General features: G+C 42.2%; 1 protein-coding gene across 8 annotated transcripts in view; it reads right to left on the reverse strand.

Moving 5' to 3' along the window:
* Positions 1-420: 420 nt before the first annotated feature.
* The window catches only part of DNMBP (dynamin binding protein), a 107,686-nt gene continuing 86,137 nt past the window's right edge, over positions 421-21,969 (reverse strand). For all 8 annotated transcript variants that reach the window (XM_058543750.1, XM_058543747.1, XM_058543752.1 and 5 more), the window contains 13 exons: positions 20,776-20,969; positions 19,803-19,902; positions 16,594-16,741; positions 15,980-15,997; positions 15,416-15,615; positions 14,009-14,139; positions 12,877-12,981; positions 9,299-9,427; positions 7,787-8,119; positions 7,190-7,369; positions 5,693-5,891; positions 2,827-3,374; positions 421-712 (listed from right to left, as the gene is read on the reverse strand). In XM_058543750.1, coding sequence (XP_058399733.1) covers positions 527-712; positions 2,827-3,374; positions 5,693-5,891; positions 7,190-7,369; positions 7,787-8,119; positions 9,299-9,427; positions 12,877-12,981; positions 14,009-14,139; positions 15,416-15,615; positions 15,980-15,997; positions 16,594-16,741; positions 19,803-19,902; positions 20,776-20,969 — 2,471 coding nt within the window. In that variant the 3' untranslated portion in view covers positions 421-526. The remainder of the gene's footprint in view (positions 713-2,826; positions 3,375-5,692; positions 5,892-7,189; positions 7,370-7,786; positions 8,120-9,298; positions 9,428-12,876; positions 12,982-14,008; positions 14,140-15,415; positions 15,616-15,979; positions 15,998-16,593; positions 16,742-19,802; positions 19,903-20,775; positions 20,970-21,969) is intronic.

Raw genomic sequence — 21,969 nt, forward strand, 5'->3', positions numbered from 1 at the left:
GAGCGTGTGCCGGACACTGAAGCTTCAATTTGAAACACCAGATTTGGTACAGTCTCAACAAACTCCTTGCCACATGCAGAGGCACAACCTAAAGGGGCTCCCAGAGGACTCTCTTCATCCAAGTCAGTTTCTGATCAGCTGACTGTGAAGCATGGGGCCACCTCAAACTCACTGTGGTACAACCAGTGCCAACATCTTCTAATGCTATAGCACAGCTTCTAGCATATATAGGATACTGGTCTTCTGACTGGAAATTTCTCATTTCCAAAGGCTGACCCCAGAACTTGCCTCTCTTCTCACGGTCACTGAATCATTTGCAAGCCAAAGGGTCCATTTCTAATTCTAGAAATTCTAGTGAGCATCAAAGTTGACAACCCAATAGAGGAGAACAAGACTTATCCTGTGCCCCACTGTGGCAATGCAGACAGGGCCCGTGTCTCCAGAGCAGGTGCCCTCTCAGTGGACCACCAGAACCCTTCAGCAGAAGGAAGTGAAGGCAGCAAGGCTGAGTGGAGGCAGAACAGGTTCAGGTGTACTCAGCTTTGCGGATATAATTGGATGGAACATAGCCCTTCTTCCCATTAACTTCGGCTAACCACCACTCTCTATTTCCCATAACATCTTTAAATTCTAGGATCTTGAGCCTCTGATTGGCTGACACACTCAGTTCATTTGGGTTCCGTGCCTTGAAGGTATAGACAGCAAAATAGACCTGTGTGAGAGAGACAATGAATCAGCAAATGGGAAACTGCTTGGAGCAACACTGTCCAACAGAACTTCCTGAGGTGATGGGGATGGTCTCTATCTGCATCATCCAGTATGGCAGCCCCCAGCCACGTGTGGCTACCGAGCACTTGAATTGTGGCTAGTGAGACAGAGGAACTTAATTTTTAATTTTAACTAATTTAAATTGCCACATATGGCTGGTGCTACCATAATGGATAGGGCAGATTCAAAGAAAACCAAAATTCACATCTTTTTACTCTTTCAGAGTTGCCTTAAGGAGTGGAAGAAAGAACCTTCAGGCAACATGGAAGATAGATGAGATATAAGGATACTCTTCCATATCCCAAAAGCAGAAATTGTGCATTTCAAAAGCTTAAAAAAAAAATACACAGGGCCAGCCCCATGGCTTAGCGGTTAAGTGCGCGTGCTCCGCTGCTGGCGGCCTGGGTTCGGATCCCGGGCACGCACCGACGCACCGCTTCTCTGGCCGTGCTGAGGCCGCGTCCCACATACAGCAACTAGAAGGATGTGCAACTATGACAGACAACTATCTACTGGGGCTTTGGGGGAAAAAAAGGAGGAGGATTGGCAATAGATGTTAGCTCAGAGCTGGTCTTCCTCAGCAAAAAGAGGAGGATTAGCACGGATGATAGCTCATGGCTGATCTTCCTCACAGAACAACAACAAAAAAATTAAAAAAAAATACACAGCTAACCTCAAGGCAAGAAAGGATGACCTCTAGGTGCTGATAACTAAGATATAATGCAAAGCGAGGGCGGTGCTCAGTGATCAGAAGGAGAAGCCGTGTGAGGCCCACGGAGCACGAGGATGAACACATCCCCGAGGGCTGGGGTGTTAGGACCTGGTCAGGGACAGGAGCTGATGAGGCGAGAACTGAGCTCCCTGTACAAAGTCAGAATCTGAGAAATGGCCATTTTCTCCCTAAGCATGTCTACAAAAATTGTCCACGGGTGGGTCCAGAATGTCTGGACTGGCGATGTCTGTCCTGGGCAGTGGTTAGTGACAGAATCACCAGAGAGAAACGGGCATGCACTATTCCCTGAGGAATGTGGTATGGAAAGTCTGGGCTGAGACACTAGTGTGAAAACTGGTCTTTTGGAATCCAGAGCTTGGCAGAGGCAAACACCTCCACAACCCAGGACATGACTGACTCTCCAACCAAGGCCACTCCCGCTGGAGATGAGCTCACAGATAAAGGTTATAAAACACACGGACACTCAACGGCTGCAGGTTGGCCAAGGCAACAAGCAGTGAGCCTGGCATTCCTCAGCTGTGCATCTGAAAGTGGCTTTAAAATACATAGGTTTAGGGCCAGCCCTGTGGCTTAGCGGTCAAATGCACGCGCTCCGCTATTGGCGGCCCAGGTTCGGATCCCGGGGGCGCACCGACGCACCGCTTCTCAGGCCATGCTGAGGCCGCGTCCCACATACAGCAACTAGAAGGATGTGCAACTATGACGCACAACTATCTACTGGGGCTTTGGGGCGGGGGGAAGGAGGAGGATTGGCAGTAGATGTTAGCTCAGAGCCGGTCTTCCTCAGCAAAAAGAGGAGGATTAGCATGGATGTTAGCTCAGGGCTGATCTTCCTCACACACACACACACAAAAATACATAGGTTTAAAATGTTTAAGATACAAAGGCTATATTCAGATTCCCAAGACAAGAATAGGCCATTATGAAAAGAATAGGAAAAAAGGAAACAGAGCCAGAATTTTACTTCTAAAGTCTAAAAATAAAAATATAGTTTTTGAATTAAAAAACTAAATAATGGGTTAAACAGCAGACTTTACACAACTGAGGAGTTCACGAATTGGAAGAGTGGAAAAAGTTTTCATTATAACACCTTGTAAACGCCCAATGACGCAGCAGAAGGGGCCCAATGAAGAGTCAGCCATAGAAGGTGCCCAGAGGTGTTGAGTTGCTCACTCAGTGCGTTTCCATGTGTGCTTCATAAAATCTGTCTGTGAGTGCCTCTCCAGATTCCCCCACGAGGCCTCTGACTCGCCCACTCCTGGAGGAGCATTATCTGTACCCACGAGACACCTGCCACCTGTTCCTGGTCACCAGGGAGCACTTACCTGGTTGCCTTCTGCCTCACTGCTTTCTGGCTCTTCGTTTTTGTTCTCCAGAGCCTGGGCTGTTCTTGGACATCCTTTCACAAGGTCTTTACCCTGCCCATTTCGCCCTGGTGTGGAGTAACCAACCATTTCTGGATGCCTGGAGTTTCGGTAGCTCCTCGGGGTGGGGGCAGGCTGGTTAACGTCTCGGGCCCCATCTACAGAGTCCCAGGGCCTGGGCTGGGAGGTAAAGTCTGGGTCTGAAGGGCATCTGGAAGGACCGCTCTCTGAACTACCCAAGTTTAAGGAGGCACTGAGCGCTCCTTGGTCAAATTCCTTCAATGAAGATGCATCTTGAGGCTGTTTCTGGCAAGACCCCGAGGTAAAGGACACAGCCATGCTGCTGGGGTTGAAGGTCAAGGTGCTGCTGCTGTTCTGCCGTGGGAATCTGGGGGAGGAGCCGCTGTGCTCGGACTCGGTGGAGGAATGGCTGCCTACGGAGACGTCAGAGTGGCTGCGCCGGGCATTGTAGGGCTTCAGGAAGGAGCTGTACACGAAGCCTTTGGTGACTGCGGGGGGGAAACACAGGCAGGAAGAGGAAGGGAAGGAGAAGGGAGGGAGGGAAGAGGGAATCCACAGAGAAGAAACTATGGTTTAAAAGCTAGGTCAACAGTGAGAGCAACACTAAGTAAAATGCCTAGTGACAAAACAGATTAAACATTCAATCTCCGAATACAATGTGGGGGGGTAGAGATGAAATGAACCTGCCAGTTCATTCTTGTCACAATCTCATAGCACATGAGTGATAAGGAGGCCTTAGTGGCGAATCCAGAGGACAGAAATAAAAATGACCACGTGTTGGAGAATGAGCATATGAAGAAAATTTAACAGGAAATCTAGATCATGGAAACAAAGGCTATGGGAAGACTTAACTAAGGATATGTTCAAATACACCACGTGTGGTAAAGAGAGATTTTAAAAACCATCCTCATCATGGCAGAGCCCCTCAGATATGCGTTCCTGTCCTCTTTCCCGTTCATAACACTTGCCTCTCTGCCTCTGGTTTAGGAATGTGGTGGAAATACCATGAGAATAGTCTCAAGTAGGAAGCTGCTTGTATTAGTTACAATACACACAATAACACACGTACATCACATGTTCACTTTAATGAACAGTCTAAACTGATGACTGAGAGGGCCCTCGGCTAAAACTTCGAAACATAAATAGGGATTGAGATCCCTAATCCACAGCAAAATTTTTTATAATATTAAGAAAGACGGGCCGGCCAGGTGGCACAAGTGGTTAAGTGCACGCACTCCGCTGTGGCGGCCCGGGGTTCGCCGCTTCAGATCCCAGGCGTGCACCAATGCACTGCTTGGCAAGCCATCCTGTGGTGGCGTCCTATATAAAGTGGAGGAAGATGGGCACGGATGTTAGCCCAGGGCCAGTCTTCCTCAGCAAAAAAGAGGAGGATTGGAAGATGTTAGCACAGGGCTGATCTTCCTCACCAAAAAAAAAAAAATAAAGGAAGACATATCTGTCAAGGGAGGGACCCAGAGAATGTCACCTCCTTGCGAGCAAGGGCCATCTCTGTCTTGACCTTCAACGTGCTTCCTGTACCTAAGAAAATGCTGGCCCGCACTTGTTATATCTGCTAAATGATGGGAGGGATCCTCTGGGCAGGTGGCGAGGGGTAGAGGGTCTAACAGCTCATCCTAATACTGTGGGCTTCTTGTTACCACCTGACTCATCAGGATCGGTGGATAAAAACCCCAAGGATGAAAGAGCTATTGAAAAGCTTGGATCTCTACTAGGAGTTCATCTAGGAACCCATCACCCTGGGAGGCTCTACCCTTCGCCCTTCTTTTCCCACTTCCAATCTTTATTATTTTGGGTAAGCAGAAGTGAGGAGTGGAGAGAAACATCCAGAAAATACTTTTAAAGAAACTGAGAAATGTTAAAATTTTCAGTTCTGGGCAGTGTGAACATAGATGTTTATTACATAGACCCACCATCCTTATCTAAAACGCAGAGGGCCAGATGTGTTTTGGAATTCAGATTTTTTGTATTTTGGAAAGGTAATCAAGTACACATACCATATATTTCACAACACCCCAGCAGGGTCTGGGTCAACACCCCAGAGTCAAACCCATTAATGTGTGTGTAGCAAAATATATGACCATTCACACCCAAACTGGGAAGTGACGATTATAAATAGTCTTACATCACTTTGTTCAGGTTTTGCCACCAAATGAATTCCGATCAGGGCAAGTTTGGCAAATGAGTTTTGAAACAAAACCTGTGTTTTTCAGAGCTTTTCGAATGTTGGAATCCTTTTGGAAAAAGGATTATGGATCAGTATTATTCTTTCTACTTTTATTTAAATTCTGTACCCCTTCCTCTACCACCAGCAAAAAAACCCCAACTGTGACCGTTTTTAAAGTCATTCTCTAAATAGTCATAAGGTAAAACTGTTTGTTATGGGGGGGTGGGGGCACAACTCAAAAAACAAACAATAAAACCCCTCCTTACAGGACTCTCACAAAACACATTTAAAGAACCTGGAAGAGGGCAGCTTATTTTGTGGTTTACACAGAATACGTGAAGAGGGCACAGGACTCATGAGGCAGTGTTTACTGAGTGTACAGCTGTAAAATATGGCAAGATCTTCAAAGTAAGCAATGGAATCTCCTCTGGAATTTGTAAAAACAAAAACAAAACCAAACACAGGTTTTGTATCAGTAATTACACTCTCTAGGGAGGGACAGAACTTTTAAGGTTATTTTTCCCTTTAATCAGAGACTCTCATATTTTTTTCTGGCCTAGACAGCATCCAGGTACTTGTTCCTCATTTAAGTTACAGTAATCTGCTGTCTAACGTTCTTACCTCCATTGTCAATGAGCCAGCGGTTCTGACTGCCCATGGGGTCTTTCTTTTTGATCACACCCACCAGGTCGCCTTCCAGAAGTGAGACGTCCAAGTCTTGAGCAGCATTGAAGTTCCGTTCTGCCTGGAAGAGTTTTTCAGGGGGATACCTTGCCAGCAGGGAGGCGCGGAGTTCTTCCGACTGCAGCATATAACTTGGCTGAAAGGCAACACGAGGGATACAGTCAACAAGAACCCTCCTTCGCCATTATCCCAGCAGCCATATTTAATCACGACACACAGTCAGAGCCTCAGAAATGGGGGCAACGACAGCCAGCCGCTGGCTACTCCCATCAGGTGTCTTTGTGTCTGAGTCAGTTCTTGTGGCTGGGTGAAAATCACGATCTCTTAGGTCATGTTTTGGTGCCTTTGTAACTATTAAGAAAATTTAACACGCACCTAGTTTTACATGTGTTATCCCATGACAAAAACATGTAATTCAAGTGCCACCTAAAGAATCAAAATATATAAGTAATATTACTAGGTCTTCTTATATTGTGCTATATGAATCTAAACAATTGAGACTTTCCTTATCTTGACTTTCCCATCTATAAAAACAAATAATATTGATAAAAATAAGAAAAAGTAAAATAATAAATTTTATTCTCCCTTTTATGGTAATATAAATTAATGTCTATGGGATTATATGAGGAAAAATATTGTAAGCAAAGACAAGTCAGTAGCCTTTTAGATTATGACCCCATACAATCTGGTGTATCTTACCCTATTTTTCAAAATATGAGGAGCTGAGTTAAAAAAATATATAACTCCAAGTAAAAAAGCAGTCAGTTATGAACTGTTTGGCAGTGTATCAGATAATTACCTTTTCTAATGCATGATCGAAAATAGGGAGGCCTGGCAGAATTAATATACCTTTAAATCAGTTCCCTTAATTAATCGATCAAAGTATTAATATTAAGCCTTTACTAACTCCTTTCAAAGATCCAAGAACACTTTTCAGAGGGCATTTGGAAGTACATATCAAGTGTGAGAAAACCAGAGGTGGTCACTATCAAGTACCAGTAGGCACACTGGTGATGCTTGGTGAATGAATGAACGAGCCTACGATAGAGGAGAACTCAACAACCTTCATTCTCCATTTATTATAAAATATTTAAACTCTTATTAAATTGCTAATCTGTAGAGACAGACCTATGTCCATCAATATTAATAATGATAACTATGATGACGACAATGTTGATAGCTTACTTGACTATGAGCCAGGCAATTTCCAAGTGCATCACGTATACTAACTCCTTTAAACCTCAAAATAACTCTACGATGTGGATACAACTATTACACGTTTTAGAGATGGGGAACCAAGGCACAGAGGTGAGTGGCTTGCTGAAGGCCACACAGTGAGAAGTGTTGAACCGGGATCTGAACCCAGGCCATCTAGCTCCAGAGTTTACAGTCTTAACCCCTAGGCCGTACGACCTGCTCTCGTTCTCTACTCACCAGGCCCAGGAGTGGCTTTCGGGCAGACTGGCGGTCCACAGTTTTCCTCTCAAACGGCCTTTTGGTGGCTGGAAGGGACTCGGGGAAGAAGGTGAAAACCTGGAGCTGCTGCAGGACCCTGCTGTGCTCTTCATGGAAGATGGCGATAAGGTTTCCCTCCTTGCCGGCAACTTTAAGTAACTGGAATCCCCGGGAAGAGCAGAGATAGGGGAAAGAAGAGAACTCGGATGAAAGATCCCAGGGCCGACAAAGTCTCGTTAAAACCAACTGGAAGCTGAAGTTCAGCTGCAGTTCACTCTGTGAGCTATCAACACTGCAGCGTGACGCCAGGGACAACACTCCCTGCGGCACGGCCAACAGGCCGAGGGGCTAGCCCTTCTGGGACTTGCTCAGGAGGGGGAGAGAGCCTAAGCTTAAAAGCTACAGGTTTCATCGTACCTCAAGGGATCAGGAATTCCAATTCCTGATGGGCTTGAACTAATGACATATTTAATCTCTCTAGTTTGAATAATTTCTCAACACCCCTACTGTGTGCTCCCAGAAAAATACCAGGAGAACGTGCGAGATGACTTCTCCACAGGGGACTAAGGGACTCACTGAAAGCAGCGGCTTTAACTGCTCCAGGGCCTGGCGCACAAAGTCACAGTGGGCCTCGGCATAGCCGTGGATGCAGTTGGTGAAGAGGCCCTGGGCCAACTGGTGGAACTTGGGCAGCTCATCCAGCAGCTGGGCGTTCAGGGCCTCGTAGTTGTTCCGGGCTGACTGCAGCTCCTCCAGGGTCTTCTTGTCCTTTAACTTCTCTGCCCGTTCTGTACAGTTATAGAAGTCCAGCAGCTTGTCAAAGCGTTTCTGTACCAGCTTGTGGGGCCCTGTAAACATGCTCAGTAACTGATTGAGGGGAGAGATGACAAGCCGCTCTGTCCTCTCCTTCTGTAGGGACGAGAAAGGCACGTTGCTCAGTTGGTCGGTTTCCCATATTTGTTTTTCTCAAAATACTCTCCCCACCAGGTTGACTGTGTTGTGTCCTGTACCCTCCGATTTGCTCCTAGTGCACAAGCTAAACCCACGCAGAGCCAACAGCATGGTCCTTCTCCAACACCAGATGTCTGGACATATTCCCCAAAACCTAACTCCGAACTTTTCACCCAACAATTTGCACACACTAAAGAGTTTGCAAAATATGCTAATCCCACCTTAGCTCCATAGTTGAAAACAAATGCTAAATTACACACATTAATATGTTTGCGTTATAACCCAGATGTGACAGTCTGTCTGGTATCACTTCTTATGTGTCTACATGTCTACATATAGCTTGAATTCAACTTAAGATATAGTTGTTACATAAATCTGGGGTAGCGAAACTTTCACACATCCATCATACCGCTCCTAATCATAACTACTTACTAATATCTGTTTTCACTTTTCAAAGGATTTTTCTCTTTAATTCTTTCTAGAGGGATAGACATTGAGGGTAAGGTATTGACACATAAAGAATATACATAGGTACTTGGTAAATTATTTTAATAAGATGCTACTATTAGAACACCTACAAGTTCCCCAAGGGTGCATGTTTTCTTCAGCCTCAAGCCATCCAGAGATCTCCAAAAACTATCAAACCCCACCTAGTTCTCCTTGGGAGCAAGCAATCCCATACATGTCTAATTAGAATTTCCCAAACAACTGGGCCCTTAGTGCTTTCTTTATAAGGGAGTTGGTACCATCTCAAAGATCTATTTATTAATCTCTTGACTATTCCTAAATATTCCTTTGAAAGTTATCACTCCTATAGTTGTATTTTTTTGATCAGAATTATTTGATCAGAGTGATCCCAGATTTAATTTCCCAGTTTTCCTCTGTCCCCTGAAACAAGGCTGATCACAAGCCATAAAAAATCCGTTTGAATACACACAGGCCCTTCCTGTTCTTTTGCCTAACTGAAGTCATGTTCTGAATATAAGACCCCGATACGAACCTAGTTAGAGGATGACTAGGACTCTGATGCACGGAGCACGTCTCTGTGGAATTCGCTTTTCCATGAGCTGGATGTTAGAGAGAAGGCTGGGAAGAGGGCCAACTCATGAAGAGCGGGTTGAAGAAAGGGTGACTTACGAAATTTGTGAAGAGCTGATCGCTGATGTAGCGATGCACCTTCTCGAACTGTTCCAGGTCTCGGTGTCCCTTCTCCATGCACACGTCCCACATGCTCATGGCAGCCACCACTTTCACACATGCCGATTCCTAGAGCCAGTTAGAAACAAACACAGTAAGATGAAAGAGAACTTCCTAGCCTTCATCATTCAGCTGAGGAAGCAGCCTGGAACAAAAGGTTCCATAATTAAAATTTTTCTCTCTAGTGTAATACTTTAGCTTTGAAACAAGCATGCTCTCATCAACTATGATTTATGGGCACAGAGAAAAGTCTAAGACTTTTAATTATAGGAAAACTGGTGAGGGTTTTTTATCACCCCTTTAGCATTTTCCTATGGGCCTTAATTCATCCAAAAGTACATGATCAAATTAGAGCCAAGACGATTCCTGCAGGATTATGGTAATGAACAACGACCTCTCCTTCTTCAAGTCTTGGCTCCTGCTGTCACCTTCTCTAAGACAACAGCCCACTGCCCTGTGAGTAATTACAACCCTGCTTCCTGCAGCCTGACTCAGGCACTTCTGATGGCTCTGCTCTGCTTTTTCCTTTGTCATTGCAAAAAATACCTTCTGACAGACAATCTAATTTACTAACATTTACTGTCTCTGTCTCCCACTCCCACAATAAAACGTAAGCTCCATGAAGGCAGGGATTTTTGTCTGTTTTGTTCGCTGACTCACTTACCATTTTCTGAATAAAAAGTGAATGCGAAGTAAACTCCTCCCGACCGATTCTGACAGTTTTTAAATCCCAGGCTGGTTTTCTTTGGCTACATGAAACAATGCTGGGTTTTTGCCTTCTTTGGTTTAAGTTTAGGGAATGCCTATTATTTTGATATTAACCCAAATAAAATCTAAATGTACTAAAAACCCCATTCATATTATTTCAAGGGTAAACAAAATCTCTAAGCCAAAAACACCAATCAGTGCCTCATACATCGGTTTGCGATTTTATTTTACAACATTTTTAGATCTGTCGTCTTTAAGCCCCATATCTGTACATAGAGATGATGCCAGTTGGAAGGATAAATTGAGGACTCTTTCTAACTCCTCCCAAGTGGGAGAACTAATGTGAAACATAATGTCCTATTATATCTTTTAAAGAAATGTTGTCAAGTCCCAAAATATCAGTCCACATGCCAATGTAGATACCAAATTATACAGTCAACGTCCCTCAGCTTATGTTCTTGCTGGCTCTCTATCAGTTGATCTACCTAATTTTATTATCTGGCAGGGCTTTTCTTTTTATGTCAGTGACAAAACTGTTCAACGTTTTCTCTCTTAATTTCCACTGTTAGCACGAGAATGAAACTGATCTGCCTGTCAAAAGGCTGTCAATGTTACATATGTCCCACCTCAAAATGGTACCACCCACTGCTATGGAGACAAGCCTTTTAAGAGTTGGGGGCTCAGGTGTATACTTGCTACACATTTAGAAAACATGGGGAGAAAATAGCCAATAGGGAGGTATCAAAATTAGAGGAATTGTAGGGAAAGTCCTAAGAAAATGGAACATCCTTGGTAGTTGTCTCAATATTGTTTTTGTTAAATCTCTCACTTTAGGCCAATGTGCTCCTGAAAAGTTTGATAAACCCTAATTTTTACCTAATTACATTTTTAAAACATGAAGGGAGAGAGTCTGCTATTTAAAAGAAACGTAGGGGGCATTTCAAATCAGTGGGGATTATTCAATAAATGATGATGACAATTGGACAACCAGCTGAAAAACAAAATAAAGTTGGATCCCTACCTCAAACGTTATCCACTAAATTCCAGCTAGGCCAAGAACTTTTTTTTTTTTTATAATTTTATTTATTTATTTTTCCCCCAAAGCCCCAGTAGACAGTTGTATGTCACAGCTGCACATCCTTCTAGTTGCTGTATGTGGGACGCAGCCTCAGCATGGCTGAAGAAGCAGTGCGTCGGTGCGCGCCCGGGATCCGAACCCAGGCCGCCAGTAGTGGAGCGCGCGCACTTAACCGCTAAGCCACGGGGCCGGCCCTAGGCCAAGAACTTTAACATAAAAAAAAAAAAGAAATGATAGAAGGACTGAAACATGGGAGATATTTATTATCTTGGAATAGAAAAGACCTTTAAAGTATGACACAGAACTAAGAAGCCATAAAAGAAAAGTTTAATTAGACAAAAATAAAACTTTTCTACATGGAGAAAATATTTTAAGCAAACTCAAAGTCAACAAATTAGAGCAGGCAGGGGGGGATATTTGTAAACCATCATCTGAGACAAAGGGTTATTTTATCTAATATTTACAGAGGTATTACAAAGAAATAAGAAAAAACCCAATAAATCAATAAATAAGTGTCCCAAACATAGACAAACCACAGAAAAAGTAATGCAATGATTTAAACATATGAAAATATCCTCAACTTCATTCATAATATAAGAAATGCAAATTTAAACTATCCTGAAAGAGCATTTTTTACCTATCTTGCAGACAAATATAAGACATCTTGATTTTGATAATTTGTTATCTTTGATAACACTGTGTGCTAGCAAGGGATGGGGAAACCGTTTCACATATTGCTGGTGAGAGTTTTCACTGGTACGAAATCTATGCAATATAACAACATCTATCAAAATTTATACTTTCATATGATTTGGCTCAGAAAATCTAGTACTCTGGCCTTCAGATATAATAACAAATGATTTTTTAAAAAGCAAAGGATCTCTCTTAAAGAAAATTATTTTTTGTTTCACAGCATGAGACTTACAAGTGTGAGGGACAAGGGCATATGGTATACTTATATAAACATTCTTCTCTTCACCCAATAGAGAAATTACGGATTTGGATAGAAAGGATTCCAGTCTTGGTTCTGACTTCACGAAGGAAACACTGCCTGAGGCAAGGAAGACCTGGGCCAGCCTGGTCTCAGCTCCTCCAGCTCTCCTGACCTATTCATGGTTCTTAGAGGCCTTGCAGATAGCAACTAAATCAGTTGGAAATGAATACTATTATTAGAAAGCACCCCTCCATAGGAACCCTTCTCTTACTATTTGATCTTCAAAAGGATTTTGACAAAATGACCTGTGACAAGTGCTTCTTAAGGAGACAGTAAAAAAGAGGGTGGTGGGGGAAAAAAGAGTAATGAAGATTGAAAGAGAGAGAGGCAAGAGCTAGGCCACTTTAAAATTAATATAACAGTGCTGATCTTCTAAATGTTGTTTAACTTTTAAATAACCTGTAGGAATCCTAATAAAAGTACGTCATACAGAGAGAACTACTTGGTGGTTACCAGGGGCAAGGGGGTTAGGCGTAGGCACAAGGGGTGAAGGGGGGCATTTATATGGCGACTGACAAATAATAATGTACAACTAAAATTTCACGATGTTATAAACTATTAAGACATCAATAAAATAAATAAAATTTTCCAACTGAAAAAAAAAAAAAAGTACATCATAGCATAATGGTCATTTGAGTCCCGATTATTCAACATTCATTAAACAATATGCTCAATGAACAAGAAAGTGGACAGAATTACCCTGTACGTGATTCTATCTAGAGTGATATCTTCACTCACCCGGATATGCTGGAGGTAGAGAGACAGGTCTCGGATAAAAGATTTGATCAATCTTTCTTGCATTCGGAAGTTTTTTTCTGTTTCTTCAAATGCTTCATCTTTTATCTGGTCAAAATAAACAAAGAAGCTGTTTATATAATTAACAAAATAAACAAGTGCTGTTATCAGACTTCAACGCTCCCTCAATTTATCTTATTGGCAAAAGTATCTTTCTTAAAAATATCTTTTGTTTAAATTTTAAACCTTTGACGTTTCCCTGAATCATACTGAACTGAATTTAAACAACTCTGCGTGGCTTTGAAAGATCTGCAAAATACATACAGGCCCTCCCACCTTCACACCTTACTTCCTCTGCTCCTGATGGAAATCCTGTGCTCTGGTCAGGCTGCTCCCTTCACCGTTCCTAGCGCCTGCTCGGTTGTTGACCCCGATGCCTTCACTTGTACTATAACCTTGCCTGGTATGCCCTCCCCTCTCCCCGCGCCCAATCTGACCCTTCCTTTAAGGTTCAGATTAAATCTCTTGTCAACACAAAGCTCACTCTCACTGAGCCCCTGTTTTCTTAAGTACTACAGCGTTCAGAGAAAAAATGTCAAAACTTAGCAACTGATTATTTTCTAGCTGGTATTTTCCACTAATTGTATCATGTATAAGTCATATAGTGGAATGAATTCTGGAGACTTCAGATCTACTCTCAGTGCTGTCAATAAACCATTTTTCAAATCACTCAATTTCTTACAGTTTATATTTCTTTATTTGTGACATATGGTGTTGAACTATGGTAATCTCTTAAATCCCTTTTAGCTTAATAGGTCTACAATTTTAATTTTGTCTCCCCACATGGATTATTAGCTCCTTATGGGTGTCTAAAACCACAATGACTATCATATAGTGACGGACGTGACCTCCTGATTTGCCTTGTACACACTGTAAGCAGCTCACCAAGGCACGGACGGAGGGTTGGGTGGGTAGATTCTCATAAAAAGGAACTGCAGGGTCCTGTACTCACCAGCTAGCAGCAACCCCAGGGGAGGTACTAAGAGGGGAATCATGCCAATCACACTGTGCAGGCTGCCCCGTGGAGCCTGCAAGACTGCGGAGGACGTGCTGAACTTCCGCACAGGAACCTCACCTGTGGAGCAAAGCCAGTGAGGTGCTTCAGGTGACTGCTCACTCGGTTGGATTTCTTGATGATGGAGTGGATGTTCAGTTTGGAAATTTTCTCCCTGAGGCTATCTTCATCACCCTTCCGGTACTTGAGGACTAGGGAGTGAGTCAACAAAGCACTTTTCTGAGCACGGATAGACTACAAAATGAGCTACACAATGAGACTAACAACCCAAACTAGAGCTAGTGCTTGCTTCCAATGAGCTTGTAACAGTAGAGACAAAATATTAATCCAAATCACCACTTCTGGACAGACAGAATATCTGAAGAACAGCAGAGAGAGACCGCACAGATTGGGGAAGGTTACAGACAAGGAGGAAAGGCAGCAGAGGTGTAAGGAAAAGAGCCTCAGATTTGAAGTCAAGGAAACCTCTCAGTTCAACGCCTGGGTCTGCCACTTCATCAAAGTGTGGCCTTAAATAAGTTACTCAACTTCTCTGAGTCTCATTTTTCTCTCTAATAAAACGTAGAGAGTAACAGTACTTGCCTTATAAGACCATCTTAAACGGCCTCATATACAAATGAAATACATATATACCAATTGCGTTACATGGTGAAATGCTATACAGGAGTTATTTGATTAACCACTGTGTAACATTTTAGGCACAATCTGCATAAAAGTCTAGAGATAACAGTAGAAGGATAGCAAGGGGACGGTTAGGTGGCAGCAAAAGGGCACACTTTACTGTTGTACAGATGAAGATGACATTACATTAGGAGATATGAACCAAGACAAAGGGCTGGATGGCCAGGGAACGCTCACAGCCACAGTCAACATTACATTTCAACGCGGGTGCATGGTTGAAGTGAAGGCAGAGAAAACAATTTAAGATAAAGCGTGGAGAAGAGTGGAGAGGTGGGCAAAGAGGTTATACTATATTATAGATTCTTTGAGGAGATGAATAATAAATCAATTTAGCACAGTCACCATGCTATCTCCCTGAGTGTTCAAATTAGAGCCACGACAAGAGATCTGATGAAAGGGAGAAAAAATGGTTCAGTTCGTTCTACATTATAAACAAAGAGAGGGTGGTGTGCCAACTGACTTAGTGTTGGGAGGGGAAGGAGGAGCTCAGACCAGAGGCAGGTTACTGGGTGTGGGCATCTAATCAGGCTTCACAACTCCTCTTACTGCTCTCAGCTTTATCTCAGATGCCTTATTCCCAATATTCCATGGCTGTGCTTTTATTACTATTACTATTACTGCTTTTCTTTTTCATATCACATTCCCCCAGATTCTACTATCGTTTCTCCATCACAGCCCTATTACCTACCACCTGCCTTGTCCTGCTCTAGGGAAATAACTGGTTCTTTTGAGAAGGAGAGCAATCGCAAGGGCATACCTCCCTCTCAGCAAGTATGCATTTCTTACCCAGGTCCTTTCGACGTTTATACTCGTTAATGTTAACGTTGATTTCCTTGACTGCAAGGACTGCACTGGTTAAAGGCACTTTATCCGGGTGGGATTCGGGGGTGGAATTCAGCAACTCCATCAGCAGGAGTGGGTAACGCATTATTCTCTGCACTGGCTTGATGAGGAAGGAGCCCAGGTTAATATAATTTGTGCACCCCCTATAAGAGAGTGAAAAAAAGAGTGTTCAGTCACCTGTCAAGAATACAGGGCCCATAGGGTGTACCTGTTATTCCTAACTATGGCTCTGTTCTTTCACCCTACTTCCTAATTTCATTCATCCAACAAATACTTCCTGGGCATAGGAATAATACCAGGCACTGTTCTAGGGTGCTGGGGGTTTAGTAGTGAACTGTCCTGGGGGAAGGAGACAGGCAATAAACAAACAAAAAATATACAAAATGCCATCTGGAGATAAGTGCTATGGAGAAAAATACAAGAAAGAAGGTCTACTGGTAGGTTTCTGTCTATAGAGGAGGAAAAACAGAAAAAAGAGTTTGTGCATCAAGGGGCAAGGGAACTTACCATTTGTTGTACAGGCTTCTACAGGGCAGTGGACATGAAAAGAAGAGACAGCTGATTAGAGATATGCTGATGCTGATTTTCACATTCTTCTCAGAACATATTAGCTCAACTAATGCCTATTAGTTGGGCAGACAAAAATCACATGGGATAAAATGGAAATTATGAATATCTATGGAGGTATATCTAGTCTATTAAAAAAATTAGGAAGCCCCTAACTTCACTTTGATATACTTAGACATATATTAAATCATTATAACCCGCCTCCCTAAGACCAGGAGAATCTCACCCGATGGTCAAGAATAACTGTACTTGGTCTTCTCACCTATGCTCATGTTTACTTGGACCAAACTATCCTCCTGACCGCTTCTTACCTGAAAATGCTAACTCAATACTTTGTATCTATAGATAAAAGTACAAGCAGGAAGCCAATTAAGATTTTCAAGATACATAACAGGAAAAAGGCAAGTTACATAATAGGGTCTACAATAATATACCATTTATATTTAAAATAAGATAAACAGATGTCATAAGAAGTCTAGACATATACATGGGAGTGACTTCTGAAAGGCAGAAGTAAAGAGCTACGATGCAGGCAAAGCGGTCAAAACTCCTACTTAAGATCTGCCAAGGAGTCTTGAAGATGCTTCTGGATCTTCTCATCCTTCTCATAGATTTCCAGCAGTGAAATGGCCTCATCATGATTCTGACAGTAAACTTTGTATGTTTCCTCAAGCTCAACCCGGTGATCAAGAAACACAGGTCCTTTGAAACATACGCAAACATAGTGTTTTTAGTAACCTTCTTCTCAGTATCCTAAATGTAAAGTATGTAACCAAAGTTTAATATCAGTTAAAGCCTATCACAAGAAATGACAAGACGACTATCCATCAAATTAATAAGAAATTTCCATGTAATAGCTTAAAATTGTACTTATTTAAAGCAAAATTTAAAAGAACCTTGTCATCAATGTATTTATTTTTCAGAAACCAGACACACACACACACACCACACACACACACACACACTCTCGCACGCATGCGCGTCCCTGAAACAGCCTCCAGTCCCTTTTCACAGGCAGAGTAAGGCATTTGCAAGTACTTCCCATAGAGAACCTGTAAGGACCTCTCACTCTCTAAGCCCCAGGAAAATCTCCACAGGGATGAAGAGATTCTTCTATAACAGCAGTTTCCAACCTTCATTTTGTGCATGAATTAAATACATAGGACTATAAAAGAAATTTATTATATTAAAATAGCTATGATATAAAAACCTCCAAATTTGTGATCTAATAACATATGTACTTCTTTATAAAATATTCAATAGCAAAATGTAGCAATAAATCTAATAATCACCATAATTTCAAAGTAGGATGAGCGACATATGAAACTGGTAACATTGGTTGCTTCTGGTTGAGTGTTATTGAAATTTCAAGATATTTGCAACAACCTAATGTGACACAAGCATGTGATTTCAGTTGGTGACAGCCACAGGAGCTGCTAATATTGTGTGGTTTCTTCCCTACATTCATATCTTAAATAAATGCTAAATTTCAGTTAGAAATTAGCGAAAATAAATTTCTATCCAAGTTCACAGACTCTGTGAAATCTACCCACAGACCCCCCGTTCTACAGCCAGTCAGGCAGAGGAATAGTTCCTCAACAAAATTCCACAGAACAATTTCATTTAGAGCCACTGCCTGAATGTGCCGATCCCTGACTTGTTAAAACTACTCTTCCTCATGCCCTTCTTTTTCTCTCAGTATACTTGGTCCTTCCTTCTTCAGCTTGTACTACTCCACAAAAAACCTCCTCTCATCCTTGTGCTCCTCTCAAAATACGGTCCTCCTTCTGCTTCCCCTGTAACTACTTCTACCAGCTGCTCTGGGCAGAAGCCCCTCCCTCATGGAACTCCATTCCTTTCTCCACAATGTCACCTCTGTTCCCTCTGTGTCATGTCCTATGGAATTCTCTGTTCTTGTGCAAATCAGTTTCTATTTAAATTAAATGTATTTCCTTAATTATAGCTCCTTTCTGCAAGAGAAACTTGATTTTTGGTTTCTCTTACCATCTCGTCGAGTGCTAGACAGACAGCTATTCTGTACAGAGGTTAATGGCACGAACTTGGAGGACAGAAAGACCTGAACTCGAATGTCAGTCCCATCAATTACTAGCCATGTGACCTTGGGCAAATTCCTTTCCCCCATAAATCTCAGTTTCCTTATCTGTAAAGCAAGATTAATAGCACCTAAACCTCACAAGGTTGTTATAGGGAACAACTGAGATCAAGCTGGACATCTCTCTAAAGGGTGTGGTGTATAATAAACACCTAAGAAACATCAGCAATGTTGCACTACTGGCTAACATCCCACAGCCTCCTTCCTTTGGGAGGGCAGAGCCTGATCTGTTCCTGTGTCCATTTCTCTCCCAGGTGAGTCAGGTAAATACTGCCTAGCCTAAGTCAATATCACTATCCCATTCTCATTTCTAGTGATCAGCTCGAGCGTCTGCATGTGACCCAGTTCTGGCCCATGAGAAATGACGAGAAATCTGACAGGGGAGCACTGGAAAAGGTTTGCTCACTCTTAAACAACACAAGGTCACTTCTTCCTTCTGCTGGATGTTCTCACGTGTGTAGTGCGATGGCTAGAACTAGATGCTAGTGGTAGCATCCTGTGACTATGATTCCAACAAAATCACAAAATGATAGGATGTCCCCTCCCACATGGTACCAGAGCTGGTCTGTATGACCAATAGAATACGGCAGAAGTGATGGTATGTCATATCCAAGATCAGGTTACAGATGACAAGGTGGTTCCCACCTTGAGCTTTCTCTCTCTCTTGGATCACTCACTCTGGGGAAAGCCAGCTGCCATGTCATGGGGACAGCCTGTGGAGAGGCTCACATGGCAAGAAGCTGTAGCCTATGAGCTCAGTGAACTTTTGGAAGTGGATCTTTGAGCCTCAGATGACAGCAGCCCAGACCACAGCTTGACTGTTACCTCATGAGAGACCCTGAGCCAGAATCACCCAGCTAAGCCACTCCCAGATTCTGACCCACAGAAACTGTGACATAACACGTTTCTTGTTTTAAGCTGCTAACTTTTGGTATAATTTGTTACACAGCAATAACTAACACAGTTTCCTTGTTTATAAGAAATAGATGATTGTTTTTCAAACATTTTTGATACTGACCTGCATGAATAAATACATTTAAAATCATGACTCACTATACATATACAGTCATGTGTTGCTTAACAATGGGGATACGTTCTGAGAAATGCATCCTTAGACGATTTCATTGTTGTGCGAACATCACAGAGTGTACTTACATAAACCTAGATGGCATAGCCTACTACACACCTGGACTATATGGTACTAATCTCATGGGACCACTGTTGTATACGCGGTCCGTCATTGACCAAAACATCATCATACCATGCGTGACTGTGAGTAGAACTGAAATAAAAGTTCCAAAAACTGCAGTTATTATTTACAGTACATTTTGATATTTTCTATTTTATCTTATTGAAAAAACATATACTAGGTGTAACCCATTGAACTGATCTCATGACACGTTAATGGGCTGCAACCGTCAGTCTGAAAAACGTTCTACTACATAACATCTAAAATTTCTTCTCTGGCTAACATCCTATATCACCTCAAAGTAGGCTGTAGATAAAAGGAGAGGCAGGGGCCAAACAACCTCTGAACTAAGTAACTAAAACTTCATTTTCCTAGCATAACTCAGGACCAGCAAGACCCTTCCCCCCTGCCTCCTACGCATGAAAAAACGTCGTTTCTGAAACAATGGCAGGAGCTCATACCTACAGCATTGCTGATTTCCAGATCGGCCAATAATTGCTTTGAGATCTTAATCACCATCTGCATATTTCCAAAAACTCCCTCAAAATCAATGTTTGGTACCTGAGAAAGGGAAACAAAACATAAAGATGGATGGAAATGAAATTAATGCATATCATTTATATTAGCAACATCTCTTCAAGGATGGTATAAAAATTGCTCAAGGTCATCTTCACTCATTCTCACAAAGTTTCTAGAACAGAAACATCCAACATTATCTTTAGTGACACCCTTTGCCCTTGATGCAACTACTCTCTGCTCCCCCACTACCTTAGTGAAATGACTGTGGAACCAGTTTGGCCTATAATTTACTGGGATACAAATTCCCACCCAGTACCTAAAATCTGATGGCACTGCCCACTTCCTACAGAAGTTTTTAGGAGTGACTGCTCCAGGAATATAAACCCAAGTCCAGCCCAGGAGGTCAAGTAACAAAGCAATAAGGACTGTAAATTCCCGAGATATTGTTAACCTTTTTTTCTATCTCCAGCATCTAGAAAAGTACCATGTTACACACGCACACGTAGAAAAGTATACACACACACGTTAGTAAGGGTTTCCTGAGAAAACTTTGCAAAATCAGATGCTAGAGCCCGGTAACCTATCATGCCCAGACTTCATTATATTATTGCACAGACTTTCTAGTAAAGTGACAATCCAGACTCCCTGGAACTGCTTTCAGGAGCCACAGAAACAGGAAATGTCCTAGGAGTTACTGCAGCGAGTCTGGTAAGTTAACAGTGGAGCTGATAAGTGACAGGATGCTGAAGGCTTAAGTTGATGACACACCTACGCTGGGGCCCTTGAATTGAGAGCAGCAGCCACAGCCTTTATTTCAAACCCAATAATCTTTGTGGTGAAAGCTCCCATATCCTGATGCCTCAGGCTTGGAGAACCACATTCAAGATAAAGCTAAATTTCTCCCGTGGTTCTGACCTGGGCCTGCTGCAGGGGTACCATGATCCGCTCAATACACATTTCCAGATCCCGAATGTAGTCTCTTTCTGTCTGAAGAAGTTCTTCTACCACCTTGGCTCTCTTCTCCAGCATCCTCTGCTCTGGGTTTTCAGTGGACCCAGACCCAGAAGGGGCCACCAGTGATGAAGACTGGGAGGAGAGGAGCGTCATTTCTAGAAGAGAAAAGAGAACTGGTCAGCAGTCTGGGTGTGAAAGCAGGACTCTTCAACAGTTTGAAATGAAAAGAATACATTCCTTGAGAACCAAAGGTCTCACTGTTGTCAACCATCAGGAAATCTGATTCCACAAATCAGTTCTAATCATGATCAGATGAAGAGCTTAGAAAGCCATCCCTGCAGAGAGAACTCCCATCTGTGCGATACCATCTCTAAAATTTGTCCTAAAAAGGAGTAGCTGGCCTGTTTTATGAGGACAAATCAGTGTCCACAACCTCCTTGGGAAAGAGGTTGAAAGAGGTGCTGCTCTTATACAGAATTGCTTTCACTTAATTAGGTATAAAACCCATTCCATGATCTCAGCAGCAGAAATACCAAGCTGGAAGTTAAAAATGTGATGTAGCACATTAAAAAGAATATTATGGGGAACATAATAGTGCTAAGTAAAGGGAAAACAATATTAGGTAGTAATTATCCGTCTGCAATCTGGGTGACTTTAGGGCCCACCATGTTCCAGTCTGTGATGGTGGATTAACATTAGCATACAATGAAATATATAAAAATTGTTTAGATTCTCCCTATCAAAACATAAAGACTCATAAGCAGGTTTTGTTACTTCAAATGTCCTAGAAGATAGACACAAATGAACTATAAATGAAAATGAGTATCTGTCTTGTCATTAGCTTTTACAATTACCTGACTGATACTTAGATTCATATGATTAGACTTATTTATAAAGATGGGATGGCATTTGTTCATTTACAATGAACATTAAATACGAAAATAAACAACTGAAAAAATTTCAACAGTGAAGCAGTCTCTGCTATTTATTTCAAATTCCTTAAGATCCACTTTAAAAAACTACAAATTTGGTGAGTAAATATACTAGTAAGTCTGAGTATGCTTACAAGAATATTTTTACCCAGATCTAAGAAGCAAAAACACAAGCGTTCAAACTACTTATAGAAAACTAGGCTTTCACAGCAGATTTTAGTCT

Source organism: Diceros bicornis, chromosome 6 (assembly GCF_020826845.1).
Source record: "Diceros bicornis minor isolate mBicDic1 chromosome 6, mDicBic1.mat.cur, whole genome shotgun sequence".
Classification (NCBI taxonomy): Eukaryota; Metazoa; Chordata; class Mammalia; order Perissodactyla; family Rhinocerotidae; genus Diceros; species Diceros bicornis.